Source organism: Alternaria conjuncta (genome assembly GCF_024043145.1).
Source record: "Alternaria conjuncta strain BMP 0040 chromosome Unknown scaffold_7, whole genome shotgun sequence".
In the NCBI taxonomy this organism is placed as follows: Eukaryota; Fungi; Ascomycota; class Dothideomycetes; order Pleosporales; family Pleosporaceae; genus Alternaria; species Alternaria conjuncta.
Window position 1 is genome coordinate 1970994 of NW_026250096.1, and position 18893 is coordinate 1989886.

At 54.0% G+C, this 18893-nt stretch overlaps 8 protein-coding genes across 8 annotated transcripts; 2 read left to right on the plus strand and 6 right to left on the minus strand.

Moving 5' to 3' along the window:
- Nucleotides 1–230: 230 nt before the first annotated feature.
- J4E85_005771 (uncharacterized protein) lies at nt 231–1354 on the plus strand (the record flags this gene model as incomplete). Its single annotated transcript, XM_051470013.1, has 2 exons — nt 231–233; nt 281–1354. 2 exons carry the CDS (start codon nt 231–233, stop codon nt 1352–1354), a joined length of 1077 nt encoding a protein of 358 aa, XP_051326844.1.
- Nucleotides 1355–1996: 642 nt separating this feature from the next.
- On the minus strand, nt 1997–2732 carry J4E85_005772 (uncharacterized protein; the record flags this gene model as incomplete). The annotated part of the gene is made up of 3 exons (XM_051470014.1): nt 1997–2367; nt 2470–2539; nt 2682–2732. 3 exons carry the CDS (start codon nt 2730–2732, stop codon nt 1997–1999), a joined length of 492 nt encoding a protein of 163 aa, XP_051326845.1.
- Nucleotides 2733–3208: 476 nt separating this feature from the next.
- J4E85_005773 (uncharacterized protein) lies at nt 3209–3898 on the minus strand (the record flags this gene model as incomplete). Its single annotated transcript, XM_051470015.1, has 4 exons — nt 3209–3516; nt 3630–3699; nt 3756–3788; nt 3845–3898. The coding sequence occupies 4 exons, from the start codon at nt 3896–3898 to the stop codon at nt 3209–3211; spliced, it is 465 nt and encodes a 154-aa protein (XP_051326846.1).
- Nucleotides 3899–4349: 451 nt separating this feature from the next.
- Nucleotides 4350–5065, minus strand: J4E85_005774 (uncharacterized protein; the record flags this gene model as incomplete). The annotated part of the gene is made up of 4 exons (XM_051470016.1): nt 4350–4717; nt 4781–4859; nt 4927–4959; nt 5012–5065. 4 exons carry the CDS (start codon nt 5063–5065, stop codon nt 4350–4352), a joined length of 534 nt encoding a protein of 177 aa, XP_051326847.1.
- A 453-nt stretch (nt 5066–5518) lies between these two features.
- On the minus strand, nt 5519–9670 carry J4E85_005775 (uncharacterized protein; the record flags this gene model as incomplete). The annotated part of the gene is made up of 2 exons (XM_051470017.1): nt 5519–9539; nt 9591–9670. The coding sequence occupies 2 exons, from the start codon at nt 9668–9670 to the stop codon at nt 5519–5521; spliced, it is 4101 nt and encodes a 1366-aa protein (XP_051326848.1).
- A 2607-nt stretch (nt 9671–12277) lies between these two features.
- J4E85_005776 (uncharacterized protein) lies at nt 12278–13676 on the minus strand (the record flags this gene model as incomplete). Its single annotated transcript, XM_051470018.1, has 3 exons — nt 12278–12760; nt 12907–13090; nt 13450–13676. The coding sequence occupies 3 exons, from the start codon at nt 13674–13676 to the stop codon at nt 12278–12280; spliced, it is 894 nt and encodes a 297-aa protein (XP_051326849.1).
- A 566-nt stretch (nt 13677–14242) lies between these two features.
- On the minus strand, nt 14243–15639 carry J4E85_005777 (uncharacterized protein; the record flags this gene model as incomplete). Its single annotated transcript, XM_051470019.1, has 2 exons — nt 14243–15200; nt 15248–15639. 2 exons carry the CDS (start codon nt 15637–15639, stop codon nt 14243–14245), a joined length of 1350 nt encoding a protein of 449 aa, XP_051326850.1.
- A 1385-nt stretch (nt 15640–17024) lies between these two features.
- On the plus strand, nt 17025–18866 carry J4E85_005778 (uncharacterized protein; the record flags this gene model as incomplete). The annotated part of the gene is made up of 2 exons (XM_051470020.1): nt 17025–17730; nt 17782–18866. 2 exons carry the CDS (start codon nt 17025–17027, stop codon nt 18864–18866), a joined length of 1791 nt encoding a protein of 596 aa, XP_051326851.1.
- Nucleotides 18867–18893: the final 27 nt, after the last annotated feature.

The following is an 18893-nucleotide window of genomic DNA, read 5'->3' on the forward strand; positions in this document are numbered from 1 at the left end:
GTCGGACGCGATTAATTTGAAGCTTGGGCCATGACGCGCTAATCGGAGTTTAGCGGACTTCCTACTGGCTCAAACGGCCCGCTGTACTACTACCAACCACGGTCGTCATCTCAGGCCTCTCTCATCGAAGACATATCACTTCCACCACCTGCCCGCCGTTACCTAACAATTCCTGACCCATTCACTCCCCACCGGAAGACCCTCTGACTCACTGATTCCGCACACTTAAAATGGTAAGAGCGACCCCACCACCTTCTTTGTCCTACACTCACCAGTACAGTTCAACCCCAACTTTTACGACCAAGACGATCCCATGGCCATGTACCAGTCCCTTGCCGCACGTCGCGGCGGCGCTCCTCGACGCTTCGATGAGTACTTTCGATGCTATCCCATCGTCATGTTGCCTGGCCCGGAGCGCCACGAGGCAAACCACGGCGGCAAAGTGTTCCTCCCTCCGAGTGCTCTCGACAAGCTCACCAGGCTGCACATCACATACCCCATGCTCTTCGAGCTCATAAACGGCAAGGCGGACGGAAAGAAGACACACGCAGGTGTGCTAGAATTCATCGCAGAAGAGGGCAAGATCTACCTGCCATACTGGCTTATGGAGACACTCCAGCTGGAGCCCGGTGACTTGCTACAAGTCAAGTCGACCGACATCCCTCTCGGCACCTTTATCAAGCTGCAACCACAAGACTCCTCCTTCCTCGAAATCTCCGATCCCAAGGCCGTACTCGAAAACGCCTTCCGCAACTTCTCCTGCCTTACAGTCGGCGACATATTCACATTTTCATACAACGACAACGTGTATAGCATAGCAGTGTTGGAGGCCAAGCCAGAACATCCAAGCAAGGCCGTCTGCACCATCGAGACCGATCTGTCAGTCGATTTCGCTCCCCCAGTAGGCTACCAGGAGCCCCAAAGGAACAGCGGCACAAGCACACCGCGTAGCGGAAAGGGTGTCATGAGCGGCAAAGGCGGCACACTACACGCTCAAGGCACCATGGCAGATGCTATCAACTACGCCGCCATCGCACCATCATCGACGACCGCAGCCAACGGAGCCAAGGCCACTTCCTCAAATTTCCTCACCACCGGCCACAAGCTGCTCAAGAAGGGCAGCAAGGCGCCCACCCCGCAAGCCTCCACCCCCATTGCAGGACAGTCATCAAACCCACCTCCGACAGTACGACGCACCAACGGCCCGCAGCCGCTCAGACTACCACCCAACAAACTGTTCTTCGGGTACGAGATTAAGCCGCTCAAGGGAAAGGAGGAGGAAGGCGAGCAGAAAGATTCGAAGCACTTCGAAGGGTCTGGGCAGTCTCTGCGCAAGAAGAAGGGCGACAAATGAGGTAGATACCCGAGCGGATGGTGCTGATAGGATTTGCAAATCGGATGTTCCTCGGAGCAGCATTATGTGGCGCTGATAACGGGTACTGGGATAAGCACATGGCGTATGGCGTTTGATACCTACAATTCTAGTCATGTGTGGAATAAATGAAGCACGTCTTTCATCACTCTCTTATGATGTTCATCTCTGCGTATATGGATAGTTCGATAACTTGCAGAGATAGTTCCCACGTGTCTAATCTGCAGTATAACATCTCTCAAGTCATACCTACATCCATATACTTGCATCCATTTTTTCCCTCGTCCATCCTAGCAAACACACCTCACTCTTCAAGCACATCAACAGCACAAGCACAAACGGATGCAAGAGTACGATATCATCGATGTGTATTTTTATCGCTCCAAGATAGGGCACTCAAGTCAAGTGCTCAGCGCATCTCCGCCACCAACGATAAGGTCCATAGAGGCAGTATCCCTTGCATATCAAAGCCCCAGTACCCTCGTCAGACTGTGTAGATTCCGCTAAACTTGTGACTTCTGATGCAGCATGCGAACTTGCATACACGACGGAGGCAGAATCAGTGATTCCCCAGGAAAAGGAGGAAAGAAAGGAGGCGGCGAGATAGCGAGGCGGCGAGAGAGGCTAAACCATCTCATCAAGCTCCTCATCAAGAACCTCCTCTTTGACACCAACACTCTTTCCACCACCACCTTCCTCACTACCATCTTCTTCAACCGCGTCCTCAACACTCTCCTCCTTCTTGCTCTTGGTCTTAGCCTTCTTGGCACGCGGTTTCTTGCTCGGCGTAGCCACCTCGTCCTCATCTAAGCCATCGCCCTCAACCGCATCAACACCACGTTTCTTGCCACTGGCTGTCTTCCGCGGCGTCGCAGTCTTCTTCGCACTATGACCCGCCCCGCCCTCCGGCAGATCCCAGCTCAGATCCAGGTAGAGGTCGCGTTGTTTGACGCGGAGCGCGGAGATGCGGTTGCGGATGCTGCCGATTGAGGTACCTGGGTGGGGGGTTAGTGGGGGTGTTGGAGATCGGGCGTTGAGTATGGACGAGGGGGTGGACGAGGGGATGGAGTGTAGATGAGAGGGGAGGGGCCACATACCAGGGAACGCAGAAGACAACTGAGGATACTCGTCTGGCTTAACGTAGCGGCCTTGAGTCAAGAGGAGGAGCTATCGAAATCATTAGCCGTGTTGCTATGAGGTGGAGTATGCGTGATGTAATACCTTTGTATCGTTTGGACTTTCCCATTTGAACGGCTAGAATGGTTGTCAGTTTACTGCGTAAATGGGAGCTGGGAAAGATGCCACTTACACCGCCGGCCTCGCCAGCATCGCCGTTGGTAGCTGCCTTCTTGGGTGGCATGGTCGTTCTAGTGTTTGTTGCTGCGGAGTTTGAGTTGGGAAAGGGTCCACGGCTTGCTGGGTTTGTGTGGTGAGGTGGATGGGGTAAGAGAGAGGAAGAGTGGGAAAGGAATCAGGCTGAGAGACGAGTGGGAACGAGGAATTTATACGTGTCTCGAGCGGGAGATTAGAAGTGCGAAAGAGGAGAGAGAGGTGAGAGTGAGATTCTACTTGATTTCCTTTTCGAGGTGGAAGAGTCACCTTCACCTTTGCATTTTACTCATAGGGAAGAGACACGGGAGATTCGCACTTGGCATCTTGGATTTTCAGGGTAAGATAAATCCCGCAGATTGTGCTGAATGATTCATAGCCGCCCCGGGGCCAGAATGCGCACTAATCAAGGCAGTCATGCTCTAGATATCGATCCTAATGAAGTCGTATACGTAGAAACCCGACTATTCTCGCCCCCAAGTTTGACGTCTCAGTATCTCAGAAGATTTACATATCCTCATCAAGACCCTCCTCTTTGACCTCCCCACTATCCTCTTCTTCGGCTTCAGCCTCAACACTCTCCTCTTTCTTTGCCTTAGCCTTCCTGCCACGCGGCTTCTTCGCCTTCGGAGTCTCATCCTCCTCATCGTTCTCACCCTCAGCTTCAGCATCCCTCTTCTTGTTCTTGCGCGGCGTAGGCGTCTTCTTCAGCACTGCACCGCCGTCCGGAAGCGTCCAGCCGTACTCATCGAAGAGCTTGCGTTGCTCGACGCGGAAACGGGAGACTTTGATTTTGACGCCGTTGAGGTTTGTTCCTGTGGGAGAGGTTAGTGGGTTGCTGGAAGGAGGTTGGGTTGCTGGTGTGTAGGCGTGGTGTAGGTATAGGTGTGAAGGACAAAGAACGGAAGAGAGTGAAATGAACACATACCTGGGAAGACGCTAACAAGACGCTCGTAATCTTCGCCCGTGAGATAGCGGCCTTGGGTCAAGATGAGGAGCTGGGTTCGGTTTTGTTAGTTCCAGATTCAGTATGGGTAGGAAGGACTTGGCTTACCTTGTTTGCGTTCTCCAGTGTCCAGCGGAATGCCTGGTTGTGGACGTTAGTCAAGCTGCTGCAAAAGGATTGGGGGAAGAGTAACATACACCGCCTTCAGCATCGCCGCCCTCAGCTGCTGCGACCTTCTTCTTGGGAGGCATCCTTGGTGAAGTGAACTTTTGGTATGGAGAACTGAGATGGGAGTGCTGGGTTTGTGTGGATTGGTAGATGGTGTAACAAAGTGGGAGTGTTGTGGTGGAGGAAGAAGCGGAGAGAGGGGAGAAGATATGAGGGACGTGTTTAAGTAGGGAACGGCGATTGTGGGATTGAGGATAGTGAGAGTGAGATCCGAATTCAGATCCGTGCAAGACAAGGGATTTCGAGCTCACCTTCACCTTTGCACGCACAAAGCGAAAATGGAAAATCACAGAAGAGACGAATTTGGAAATGGGATTTGCTTGGTGGATCAATTCCGCAGATGCTGCAGAGTGCATTCATACTGCCAGTTTGCTAATGTTCGAGGCAGTGTCTTACTCAGACATCTCTCATCATGAAGAACCAGTAGAATCCATCACACGCTCCCACGCCCGTCCTCCAAAGCGGCCAGAATGCCTAGACACCCTCTTCAAGCAGCTCCTCCTTGACAACGCCATCATCCCCATTTAGCTCACGATACAGCTCACCACCAAGTCCGTCATCCTCCTCGACCTCCTTCTTAACAACCTCCTTCTTCGGCTTGCGGGCACGCGGCTTCTTGGTAGGCGACTGCGTCTCGCCAACTCCCTCAGCATCACCACCAGTACCGTCCTCACCCTTCTCGGCACCACCCGCAGCCCTCTTCTTCGGCGACTTGCCTGGAGTCTTTGTAGGAGTCTTCTCTGTGTCACAAGGGAGAGGCCAATCTAGCTGCTCACAAAGCGCGCGCTGCTCCTTGCGCATCTTGATGAATCGCTGGCGGATCGCGTCCCAGTTGGTGCCGGCTAATGAGTCGTACGTTAGTATCGCAGACAATACGGATTGGGGAGTGGGCAGTGGAAACGTACCGGGACCAGGGAAGGCGCCGACCATCTTGTGGTAGTCATCTTTGGTGAGGGTGCCGCGGTTCATGGCTAGGAGGAGGAGCTGTGGGGTGTGAGTTAGACGGTTGTAAGGTGAGATGAGGTATTGGAGGATGTGGGATGGGACTTACGGTGCGCTCGTTTTCGGCGGTCCAGCGGAATTTCTGGGGGAGTTGTTAGGAAGTGTGTATGTGATTGGTTTTGGCGAGTACTTACGCCATCGCCGCCAGCTTCGGCACCGTCATCGCCGGTCTTCTTCTTGGGTGGCATGGTGGTTGTTGGAGACGGATTGATCGTCGAAGGCGACTGCAAGTGATGCGTACCGAGTGCTGTACGAAGTATCCGACGAGAGACGAGTGGAGTGTGATGTAGAGAAAGAGACAGAAGGTTATGAGAGAACGTTATCAAGATAAGCCACTAGGCAACCAGAGGTGACGAGGAAAAGTGAGAGTGAGATACCGCACTGCGTTGCGCTGTGATACGGATCATCAACAAACAAGCGCGCCTTCACCGTGATTTCCAGCAGCGAAGCATCGGCGCAAGAAGAGCACTGACGCACGAAGGGTAAGAATACCTACATTTCGGTCAAGTCAAAAACACCCCTCGTCAAAATCCCATAATGTTCTTCTTGTCTATCCAAACCCCAGTCCTGATATATATACACCCCTACCCCAAACCCTCCCACCTCATCTCCACCCCCACCCCCACAGAACCCAAACTGCCTCACATCCTCATCCCCTCAGCAATAACCTTATACTCCTTCCTCTTCTTCTGCATACCGCTCCCCCCAAACCTAACCTTCGCAACCCCAATCCACTTGCTCAGCCCCGGGAACAGCATATTCTCCCCCACATACGCCGCCGCAAAGTTGCCCAGCCCCAGCGCTAAGATGAAAACCTTGAACGGGGTATCCAAAAACGTCAACTCCATAGCCGACATAACCCACGCGGCGGGGTCAAACAGCATATACAGTGTGATAGCGAGGGTAACGAAGATGGTGGTGATGAAGGGCAGATTACGACCCATGGGTTCGCGGTAAGGTTTCCCGACGCTGAGGACGACGGCGGAGAAGATGTATTGGAAGCAACTTGTTAGGAACAAGGCTGTGTTTTGGCTGTTTAAGCTGTTGCTGTGGTTGGGGTCCAGGACGGGGGGCATGTACCATTCCTGTTTCTGGACGTAGTGAAATGCGATGAATTGGACGAGGATACATAGGACCATTTGGCCCAGTAGCGGCGTGAGCACCTTTCGTGATACGAGGTTGGCAGTCGGACGTTTGCGGCTGAGGATCGGGTAGGCGCCGGACCAGCCCATGAAGATGGCGATGGGCAGGATGAGCAGCAGGTCGATGAAGAGGAATTGGAAGTCGCCGAGGTTGCTCGCGCTGGCGTAGAGGAAGGACACAGAGCAGAATTGGATGGCGCTGTAGAGCGACATGTATTTGAAACAGCTGAAGCTCGTGACGAGGGCGGCGCGACCTTCTTTGATGACTTGCGGGACGCAGGAGATATCGAATTGGCGGGATGTGAAGGGCGCGGCGACCGAGGCCTCAGCTTCAGAGAGGGAGATACCCACGTCGGCCGCTTTGAGGGCACCGCAGTCATTGGCGCCGTCACCGCAGAAGCCGACGCAGTAGTCGATGGATTGAAGCTTTTCGACGAGTTCGTGCTTTTCGTCGGGGGACATGCGGGCGAAGACTTGACCGCAGACGAGCATCTCGCGAAGGACGGATTCGGAGGCGAAGTCGACGATCCAGCGGAATACGTCGCCGCTGACAGCCAAGCTGTAGTTGCGGAGGTTGGAGATGTCGTAGGGGAGGGATACGTCGGCTTCGGGTGGCGGTGGCAGGGGCTTGAGGGTGTTATCGTCAAGCTTGAAGACGGGGTCGTCTACACTTTCCCAGCTGAGCTTCGACAATGCCGTCCGAGAGTCACCCTCTTCGAAATGAGGTACGAAGCAATGGGCAGTCTTGTTGATGAGACCACACTCGCGAGCCACACTGATGGCAGTGAGAATGTTGTCACCAGTGCACATGACCTTGCGGATGTTTGCGCGTTCGAGCTCTTCGATAACAGGGGCGGTGCTGTCCTTGAGCTTGTTCTCGAAGATGATGAAACCAACAAAGTCCAGATCGCTCTCTGCTTCCTCACGCTTCATTTTTTGGGTCTTGAGCCAGTTGAGCTTGGGGATTGACTTCGTAGCGCAAGCGATGACACGGAATCCACGATGAGTGTAGAAGGCTAGAAGCTCCTCGTAGTCGGTAGGGAAGCTGTCAGGCCTGCAGATCTCTTTCATGACTTCGGGTGCACCCTTGACGTATACTTGTCCGCTCTTTGAACCAAATTGGCGAACAATGACACTAGCCCTTCGTAGCTGTGAGACGAATTCGAAAGCCTTGAGGACGCCAAGTTCGACTTGCTTCCTGTTGGCTTCATCTTCAACATCGTCGACGTCATATTCTCGGCCTGGTGGTGGCCGTGCGACAGATGGCGAAAGCTTCTGCTCGGGGTCGTCGTCACCAGCGTTGCCGGCTTTCTGCTCTCCTTCTTCGTAGCTCCAGCCGGTAAAGTCGAACATCTTGACATCGAGCGGGTCACCTACTAGCTCATCATCGATCTTGCGCAGTGAGTGACAGGTTGCCATGGTGTATAGAATCGTCTTGTGTGCGAGGTATTCGACAGTGGGGTCGCGGTCGTGCTGCGACGCAGGGAGGATGTCGTAGGCATCTGGAAGCAGCTCACTGAACCTGTTCCTTGGTCGCTCCACTACGCGGACTCCAAGAACATCGAGACCTTCCTCGGTAAGAGTTCCAGTCTTGTCAAAGCAGACGACATCTAGCTTGCCACCAACGTTGACTCGCTGTGGACTGATGCAGAAGATCTGCTTCTGCTTTAAGCGCGATAGGGCGAAGCTGGTACCGATGGTGAGTGTGGCTGGGAGAGCAGGAGGAACGACAATGGTGATCAGATCGAGAGCTCGTACGACAATCAGATGCCATGCAAGGCCTAGATGCACAAAGTTGATGAAAGATGCGACGAAGCCGATCATAGCAATGAATGCCATGACGGAGATGTACCGGAAAGAGTCGCGGTAGAACTTGAACCCTGAGGGCTTGGGGAAGAGCATCGAGCGGACCAACGCGCCCTTGGTGGTGTTGAAACCAGTGCGGACGACCATGGCCAATGCAGCAGCTTCGTCATCGACGTGATCTTCATGTGGTCTGCGAGCGCGAATGATCTTGGTTCCACTAAACAGCATATGTCGTGCAACTTCAGGATGGACAGCCGATGCGCTGAGGTCTAGGAGGTCTAGAGCGTGGTTCGACATGGGGACCTTGGAAACAGGGATCGACTCGCCAGTCAGCATACTCTCATTGACGATGCAGTCTCCAGACAGCAACAGACTGTCGCAGGGGAACAGCGCAAGAGAAGGGTCGGTGACTTCGTAGACATCTCCCGGTACAAGCTCTGCAGAGTCGATGTGGGTCCAGAAGCCGCTGCGTAGTACACGAACTTCGCATTCGAACTTTGACACTTCGCGCAGTCTCTTCATGGACGCCTTTGTCTCGATGAGTGTGGTGACGATACTGACGGCCGAGATGATGAAGATGGCGCAGGCATAGTAGTAGTACTCGTCCATGGACCAAAGGATCAGACTGGCGATCTGGAAGACGTAGAAAGGATGGAAGACCTCATCGACTAGGAGCTGACCGATAGTCTTCTCGGCGATATCGATGACGTTCTTTCCAAAGACAAGCTCGCGGTAGTCGCGCTCATCGTTGTCAAGACCCTCGCGGAGGGCAGAGACTTCGGTCCAGGTGGGATCTGTCCAAGTGTTTGCGAGGACGAACTTGTCCTTGATAGGGTGGTATACGAAGCGAATGTAGCGGTAATCGAGGCACCTAAGCTCGCCGATGAGCGGATCGTCTTCCTCATCCCATTCCCGTGGCCGTCCCTTTTCAGGGTCGCCAAACACAGTCGAAAGCGACCGGCCGTAGGTTTGCTTGCTGACATGCTGCACCGCAAACTCGCCCCACTGATTCTCCGTGACTATCCAGTCGCACTCCTTCAGTGGTGAGCTCTTTCCCGTTATCGCGACCCTCCATCGTGGTAACCATCTGAACAAGAGCCAGCCGAGACCCAGCGTCGCGAAGCAGAGTAGCGCATAGAGCGCGTAGCCAATGGGCGATGTTCTGAAGCCGGCGATAACAATGGTGAGGTCCTCGGTCATAATGTAGATCTTCTGGTTGGATCTGCGCCCTCTCCAGTCGATACCTGAGCCTGCGCTGCCTGTGGAGGAGTGCCTGCGCAACAGCGGCCGCTCGGATGACTTCCTGCTGCCACTTGACTTCCGCCGCGATGGCGACGGTGAATGCGAAGTTTCCGACGATATCCCCGCCTCGAGGTCCTCCAACTCCGACACGGTATAGCCATTGTTGTACGTGCTCTCTCCGTCCTCCAAAATCGCGCTATCCTCGTCCTCACCCTGTGAATCCTGCTCTTCATCGTAGAACGCGAAACTCGTCAAACTCGCACTCGAATCGGCGCGTGACCGGCGGTGGCGGAATCCAGAGACGCTCGTGGGGACGCTCTCGCTCATGGGGCCGGAGAAGACCTGGATTGTGGGCGTCAGCTGCTGGCCAGGCTTCCTTCCACGGGGATTGTAGGCAGGACGGGAAGGAGGCATGGGGCCGAGTTCGAATACCTCATCTTGCGCCATCTCGACATCTTCCATGAAGCTTGCCCTGAGAAAGTCAATTAGTCGCGCCCGACGCTGAGCTGGCCGTCACACGTACTCGCTCAAGTGGGAGCCACGGCGGTACATGGCGCTCATCCGGCGCGGCCGCCGCCTCTCGGGGCTCTCGTTGTCTGCCATGGCGACTTTTGGTGTTGCGAGTAGTGGGCTATTGGGCCATGGTGAGCTTGCGCGACACGAAGTTTTCTTGTCGCGTCGCCTTGGGCTTGCGAGATAGGCCGTGCGGTGTATGACGTTTGAGCTAGTCAGGGATCCGCCTCCGTTCAGGGTGCTTTCATCCCGACAACACCATCAACACCGACAGCAGTGAGATGGCACAAAATATGCGAAGGCTGCATTGCATCGGCGCACACGAAATGCCCTGTCAGCGAATGACAAAAACGTCGCTAACTCTACTGGGAAGAACCTCGTGATCACTCCGTTGAGCCAACGCCAAAATCGGTACTCGCAACATCTACTTTGTCCAGACATGAACACGGCAGATTGCGCCTATATCCTGAATGCTCATTGCCTCGATGAGAGAGTCTTTGCGATCGGTGCCGGCTGGTACTGCAAGTCGCGTCGATGATTGGATCAGCCATTCCCCTCACTCAGCCTCATAGCATGCAGGCCATTTATCATCGAGCGGGTTGCAGCCTGCTCAGCTATCTCATCCACCATCCATCTCCCTTCATACATTTCATCACTTTCGTTCAATCTTTCCTCACTTTACGACCGGATCTATTCAGCGCAGCATGAGCACACATGTGTATCAACCACTGGAAGGCCCGGAACACATCAGGCTGATCGCACTGCACCCAGCCTCGTCCAAAGACGCACCCCTCGAAATCACATTCCTCGCATCGACACTCGAGGACTTAGAAGGACGTTACGAAGCCATATCGTACACATGGGGAGAACCACTCCTAACATTCGCTCTACACGTCGACGATGGTACCCAAGTCTGCGTCACGAAGAACCTTGACCGCGCGTTGCGGTATCTGCGTTACAACGACCGCAATCGACTCCTCTGGGCAGATGCCGCATGTATCAATCAGAGCGACAATGCGGAAAAGGCAGTACAAATCCCTTTGATGGTCGACATCTTCCGAGGTGCTCAACGAGTCATGGCTTGGCTCGATCCGGGCGGAGACACTACGCTTGAGCAAAGAGGCATGCGGATAATCGAGCGTCTATCCCGAAAGTCAAAGATAAGACACGAAATATGGGTGGAAGGCTGCAGAGAAGTCAGCTGTTTTATCAATCTTCCTTGGTTCAGCAGACTCTGGATAGTACAAGAAATCGTCTTCAGTGTGGAAGTTCTCCTGATCTGTGGTGACACAGGAATTACCCTTCCCCGCTTTATTGCCGCGCTATCTTTCATTCAGGAGGAGGCTTCCCCTTTGGAATCTGATGACAGGGCAAAGTTGGATGCTATTGCCAAAATCGGGAGCCTCTGGATTCGCCATTCGCTCTTTGCTACTCAGCCAATGAGATCGCCACAGTCGAGTCTCAATGAAAGCAGCATTGACGGCAGCGACATTTTAAGCCTGGTAGAGACCTTTGCGTTGTATGCATGCACAGATCCACGAGATCGGCTGTTTGCTCTGGTCAGTATGGCAGCCAATGTTGAACCAGCCGGGTCCGTCACCGATGTTGTCGCCTCTTCCACGTCGCAGGAAAAGGGTGTGGTCTCCATGAACATGGACTACTCGCTGAACGTACTTGAAACATACAAGTCATTTGCGGTTAGTTGCTGGGAAGCAACACCTGGGGGCATGTGGGAGGCTTTGTTCCTGCGTCAGCACTCATCTCCACCGGATGATTGGCCTTCTTGGGTGCCAGACTGGCGGGTTGTACCGAAAAAGACCCTTGTCGTTAACGAGGACGACTTTCACTTTGACTGCCGAGTGACCAGTGCCACAGGAAGCGGAATTCGCATAGAGACTGGCAGGGACAGGATTCTGGATAAGCAAAGAAGATATCAAGTCCCTTACCCTTATACCATCAGATCAAAGGTTTCAAGTAAATCTGTCAATTCTGAAGTCCTCTATGAGTCACAACTTCTTCAGCTTTGCAACATGGTTACCGACTTTCCCGTAATGTTGGGGAGCGATCACATGAAATTTCGAAGTTTATTGTACAAGACAATTCGAAAGAGCTTGCTTCGCCTCGGCTATGACACCGGTTTAGGCGAGTCTGAACCTGACAATCCTTGGAACAAGGATATCTTGCACAAACTCATCGAGTACTTTTCGTTGGAAGCGAGGCAATCTGGAGGAGGGGATTCGCGGTACGGGTCAACGTCGACATCTTCCAAGCGTCAAGATCAAGCCTCAGAGGATACTGTGAACCTGTTCGTATTCCTTGACGAAGGTACTTGGGCAAACTCCATAGGCTACAGCAATGTATCACCTGAGGTTGGTGATCAGATCGTACCAGTGGGATATGTGTACAAAGACTGTCCGTATGGGGAACTCATGGCGGCGATGATACTCCGTGCGACTTCTCCATCCATCGACGGGATCCCGACCTATCGTTTTGTTGGCACCGGCCGTATATATGATCCGAGCCAGGTATTCGTGCAGAATACATGGAAATGGAGTCCTAAGGAGACTAAGAGATTTGATTTATTGTACTGTAACACCTTTGAACATGTCTACCATAAGTTCTTCTTGGTGTAGGACCTCTCTAGGGGGTGCCACCAGGTACGTCAACTCAACACACCCCACCTCACCCCCATCCCCTCTAAACCCCCATCTTGGCCCTAACAAACGCCTCAGTATCATCCAACACCTCCTGCACCGCCTTAATAGTCCCCGGCGGAAACCCAATAAACCCATGCGGCGCCCCCCTATAAATCTTAACCACACTCTCCGCCCCCCACATCCCCCACTTCGCCCCCATCAACACACTATCATCCAGCAACGGATCCTCACTCCCACATGTAAACAGCGCCGGCGGCAACTTCATTCCCCTTAGATCCTGCCAAAACGGTGATATCGACGGGTCGCGGCGCTCGGCTTCCGTGGTGTTGGGTAAGAGGGCGTCGATGTAGGATTTCATCACGTCGTAGTCGATTACGAGGTGAGATTCGTGGTGCAGGACGTGGGGGAGGAAGGAGGACATGTCGTAGCAGCCGAAGTGGAGGAGGAGGCCGCGGAAGGAGAATGTGGGGAGGGTCTTTAGGAGGTGGAAGGCGACGAGGCAGGCGAGGTGGCCGCCTGCGGACTAGGAGGGTGTTAGTATGGGCGTTGGAGAGGTTTGGGTTGAGTAGGTGTGCGATAGGAGAGGGAGGGAGGGAGGTAATAGAATGAGGAAGGAGAAGGGAGAAGGGAGGATAGAGGCGACCGAGGGGGGAAGGGAAAGACACATACCTCACCGCCCGTAAACATCAATTCCCCACCAAACACCTCCGGACCATTCTTGACCAGCCATTCCGCAGCGTCGTAGCAGTCTTCTGCGCCCGCAGGCCAGGGGTCTTCGGGTGCGAGGCGGTATCCGATTGATACGACTGTTACTTCGAAGTGGTCGGCCATGTATTTAAGGTAGGGGTCTTGGCTATTCTCCTCGTTAGCTTCAGCCTCAACCCAAATACCAATACTCATGTCCATCTCCAACCCCCCCTTCCCATCTCTACATTCACCCTTCATACTCCTCCTTTCACAGTAGATAAACAGAATTACCAACTTACTAAGCCTCACTCATCAACACCCACCCCCCACCATGAATATGCATATGAACCCCCCTGCTCACCCCTCCACTCGGCTTAAACACCCTATACGGTATCTCCCTTCCGGCATCTCGAGACGGGAGAGAGCCGTTGAAACCTTCGGGTAGAACCACGGGTTTGGGTAAGGGGGTTTTGCCTTCCCAGCGCATCTGGCGGTAGGCTGCTGCGCCGACCTGTGGATTCTTACGTGAGCACAGGGTTGAAGGGGATAAGATTGGGCGGGGATGGGATACGGAGGGATTGGAGGGGTGTTGGGAAGAGGGATCGAGATGGGAACTGGAGACATACCTCGTACCACCGCGGTCCATCCGCCCAGATCTTAATCAACTTCTCGTTGAACTCGAGGGTTTGTTTGTCGATGCCATTGCGATCGAACTTCGAGGCGTCGACTGTGACGTCTGACTTTGGATACATGGTTGTGGGTTATCACACTTTCTTTGTGTCCTTGCTGTTTCTTGTTTACCGACAGGTTACTTGAACGTTGCGAAACGTCCACTTAACAACCAACGTCTAAAAAATGTAGAATCAGGAGGTGAAAATCGAAGATGAGTCAAACAGAACGAGGCGTACAGAGGTAGTAGTAGTAAGCATGCGATTACCACGTTACATCCCCCATCGGCCACGGCAGTACTCCCTCGTGTTTCTCCCCTCGCACGTATCAAAGTGGGGGCGGGGTATACAACACGGCCATGCTAACTTCGAAAGGATGTTAGTCGCTCTGCTGTGGTTGGTGTACAGGCATTTATTATCTCCGAAGTAACGTTCGTACCTGCATTTTCGGGTTACTCTTTCGGAAGACTCCGGATGTCGTGCGGTTGCGACGATGGAGACTGATATCGCGTCCGGTATCGGCGATGACCTCGCAGCACGACCATGTCGAACATCGCGATAACATACTGTACAACCCAGTTTATGCACAGATAGCAAGGTGATAGGATGGGAGTGAGAATGGTATTAAAGTATTAATAGAACTGAGTAGACTACCGCACAGGTTTCGCTTGCATCCGACTCGTCGACATACCCGTATGTCCATTTACCTGCCCTCCCTTCACCCTCCGTTTCGCCTGCCGCTCATCCCGGACAAACAGCGATTTGGCTACTGAAACTGCTACCGCTGCTGTGCGGAAGGGATACATGGCGATGTCCCAAGTCATCTGCAGCATGTTGCTAATAGTACCGGCGATCCAACTCAGCGTCATAGCAATCACGCCTGGTCGCTGACCGGTTCTAGCAGCCGCGGCAGCCAAGGCGAGGGTATCTCCCAATCTAGCTTCTAGGTCTTGGAAGCGCGCTTCGATCTGTAGGGACTGCGCCATGTGACGTTTTTCGTAGCGCCTAACTGCGCGGTTCAGGGCGTCGAGTTGGAGTTGGGTTGTTTGACGGACTTCGGCGCTGAGTTTCTCTACGTCGACCTCGTTGTTGTTGGCGGGCGGGGGGCCATCGAGTCGTCCCTCCAATTCCGCTATTCGTTGTGAGAGCTGCTGAGTGTCGGCTGATCGGACGGGCTCTCTTGGGGCTTCTCGGACGATGCGCTGCAGATGGAGGATTCGCTCTGTTCGCATCTTGATGAGGCGGTTTACGGGGGGTATCTCGGCGATGAGGAGAAAGATGCTGAGGTTCGCGTCGGATACTATGCCTTCGGCGCGCATGAGCTGGCCTCGGATGGTGTGCATGAGGAGGGCGCCGAGGAGGGGACCTAGGAAGCAGCCGAGGAATGCCAGCATCTCGGACCGCTTCAGGGCTTCACGAGCCTCCTTCTGCGCTCGCGAGATAGGCGCATCGGCCGCGGTGTTGACCTTCGAGTCGTGCGTCTCGCCTGCTTGCTCTTCTGCAACCTCTGGCGCATCCTCTTCCTCCTCATGTATCGTGTCGTCGTAGGTCGCGTCATCCGTGTCGTCGTTCAGGTATCGTCGTTGCTGTGCCTCGTGGTACCAGTCCCTGCATCGCGTCAGCTGTGATTCTCACCCATGCTTGCTACAACTTACCATGGCACCTTGACGCTCCAATGGAGAAACCATCCCGCCAGTACCAATATCAACACGTCTGTCGCGACATCTGCGCCGTTCTCTACCGTCAATCCAATGATGGCAGGGACCACGGCGGCCACTACAGGCAGCGCAATCCATCGCGACGGCTCGTCTGAGGATGCATGTCGGCCCATGTCATTCTTCCCACCCGCTCTAAGAAGATTGTCGCTGGAGGACCGCAGGGAATAGCGCGAGTCGGAGAGGTCGGAGACGAGGGAGCTGCGGCGTCGAGGGGCGGCTGTAGGGGGAGTAGAAGGTCGCGCACCCTCAGCAAAGGTGGCGGCGCGGTTGAGCATCCTCTGGCGAAGTTGAGGGTGGATGCTGGGACTGTCGGCCGGCGCACCGTCCATGGCGAGTACCGGTTGAGGCCTCGGGATTGAAGAAGCAACGTGGACGACGTCGCTGCCAATGGATGCCTAGACGGGGCTTCAGGAAGGCGCAATGTGGTAGAGATGCGAGTCACCTGATCGCGATGGGTGCAGGCGCCGCGGAAGCATTGCTGAGGCTCTGGTGACGCTCACACGTACTAACGCGATGGTCGTGTGCCGTAGTGGAAGACGCCTCGGCGAGTCGTTCGTCTTACGTCATGTCTCGATGCGGTCAATTGTAGAGCTGGGACCCCTTCCGACCTTCCTCACACATGCGCTATGGCCTAGCTTCCCATGGTTTGCAAGCGATTCACTGCGAACACCATCTCGACACCAACAGGTATCCTGTGCGCATCCCGCATTCACGGCCATTCAGACCGTGGCAACCATGCCACACGTGTGCAGGCTTCTCCTGCTGTGTAACCCAGCCTACACCATGACCGAGGAAACGACCAAGCGCTGCAATGGCTCGCACATGCCTCATGGACTATCTACCATTCGATCAATACACTATCTCGCCACTTGTTGTTCCCCGATGCTTCACACTGGGACGCAGCCATCTGCCGTAGAGTACCCCATCGTCCCAACGCACTCGTTCGGACTCCGACAATGAAACAGATGCCCACCAAACCGGGCAGGTAAATACCGGTTCCTGGATGCTCGAAGCGGGTGAGTAGGATAATCTGGCTAAACCCGCCACGTACAACCCGACCTGCAACCATGCCGCAGCAGCGGGGACTTAGCACCTCGTCTCCCCATGATTCCCTCTCTGATTGCGCTGCTACTTATCACAGACATGTCTCGTCTCTTTCTCGTCGGTTTTCTATTCAGAAGTCCTCTTTTTCTATTCAGACCCAAATGCGGACGGGCAAAAGTCTCACTTGCACTACCACAACCATACCACCGCAACCGAATATCACGGGTACCAGGCAGCGCCCTGTCCCTGCGACGGGTCAGCCCGTTTCAAACAGACTGTGATTGACCTGGGCGAGAGCGTCTGAGGACATGCTACTCTAGCGGCATACTCGTTTTCACCACTCAAGTGAACGTAAGTCCTATTGAGCCCTATTGAAGCTTGAGACACGCATCTGTTCTATTGAGGATTTCCATATATTCGGTATCGACGGGAGTGATGGGGTTCTCGAGGCTGCTTGCCGCCTGTTCGTTTCTTCAGTTGCTTTTCTTTCTAATCACAATCTTTTCTATATCTAAACCCATCAACACTACCTGACACTATCCTGGAGATAGCACAATCGACAGGTCGGATTCCACTTGATCGACGGCTATATCTCTGAACTGGATTCAGGTCTGCCGCTTTGCAGCATCGAAGAAGATTACTCATCGTCATCCTCTTGACATCCGCGACCATGTCCATGACATCTGCTGCTATATTAATGGCATCCACTGCTATGTCATTGACATCTGCTACCAACCCAACCAACACACACTCCTACGAAGCTTACTGGACTGGCGATGCCGCGGGGACGTATGAATACAGCACCAACATCACCATGGAGGAGATGAACGCACCCGTCTCCACCCAGGCCATCCTCTTCATCACCCTCTCCTTTCCAGCCTTCCTCCTCTGCGTTGCACCAATGATCTGGCATTTCCGTCAAGCCAACGTCGCAGCCGGGTCACTCATCTTATGGATTGTCCTTCACAACCTCTTCAACTGCATCAACCCACTCATCTGGCCCCGCGACAACCTGACCGAATGGTGGGACGGTGCGGTCCTGTGCGACATTCAGATCCGGCTCCAGGTCGGTAGCTATGTGGGATTGACCGCCTCGTTGGCCCTGGTACTACGCAAGCTCGCCAACGTTATGGATACACGCAATATTACTGTGTCGACCAACCATAAGAGCAAAGTCAAAGCGAAGATCTGGGAAGTCTTTTGGTGTTGGGGCGTGCCGTTGTTACTGATGGGCATTTACTATGTCACCCAGTACAACCGCTATGCAATCGTTGGTATTGCTGGGTGTTGGTCTGTCCACGATGCTTCATGGCCTAGCATGGTCATTAGTTTCATGTGGTCAGCCGTTGGCATTGTGATCGATTCCTACTGGGCAGGTAAGTCTTATCTGCTTCCTCCCTCAAATCACCCTACTAATCATTCAACAGCCCTACTTATCTGGCGTCTTTACCGATACCGACGCGAGTTCCACCGCCTTGTTGCAGCGCGAAACACCACGTCCTCACGCTTCATCCGCCTGTTCCTGGTCAGCCTCATCGTCATCTCCTTCTATCTGATCTACACCATCGTACTCCTCATACAGATGGCCGGAAGACTTCACGACCATTACTCTTGGGATAGAGTCCACGATCCTGAGAGATGGAACAGAATCACAAGGGAGCCCGGGCTGGGTAAGATCAGTATCGAGAAGTGGGTTCAGATCGCCACGGGGTTCATCATCTTCGGCTTCCTCGGCACGGGAGTCGATGCAAATGCTCATTACAGGGGACTGTTGGTCTTCGTGGGAGCTGGCAAGATATGGCCTAGTCTACTACCTGGATCAGCCAACCGTAGGAGACCGACCAGTTTCTCCGCTCCTCGTAGTTGGACTACATACTTTTCCAGCAAAGCAAAGAAGATGTCGTGGTTCGGTGCTTCTGACTCTACACAGTCGACATCCACAAGCGCGAATTTCAAGGACGATACTTGGACCGCATCTACATACAACAGCCCCGTGGCTCTGGATTCAATCCCTCGTTTACACAGCGTCACAACGCAAGATACCTTGATCTCACAGAAGAACGACCAAGACATGTCTGCGCAGAAGCACGATCACCCCCCTTCTCCATCAGCATCCCCAACACCTCCCCGCCCCACATTCTTCTCCCGCTACTTCACCCGCCCCTCTCTAAACGGGCCTCTCCTCCCCCTATTCTCCTACCGCAACATCACTGAGATCAACTCTGCCAGCTCAAACAACGCCGCTAAACCAGGCGACTCCTCCGCCACCGGCCCCACCGCAGATACAAACACAAACCCAACCAAACCCCCGACCCCAACCCTCCCCTCCGGCGTCCACACCCGCGCCTGGGCCGAAGACATCTCCTCCTCTCCTCCCTCCGCTAGGATGGACAATGAAGGTCATGGTCACGGAAGGAGCGTCCATGTTGTACGCGAAGTGCATCAGCAGCGGGATAAGAAGCGAGGGGGTGAGTTCGAGAGGGTGGGTAGGGAGATGAGAGATTGGGCTTGATGTGCATGGGCAAGTAGATACTTGGCT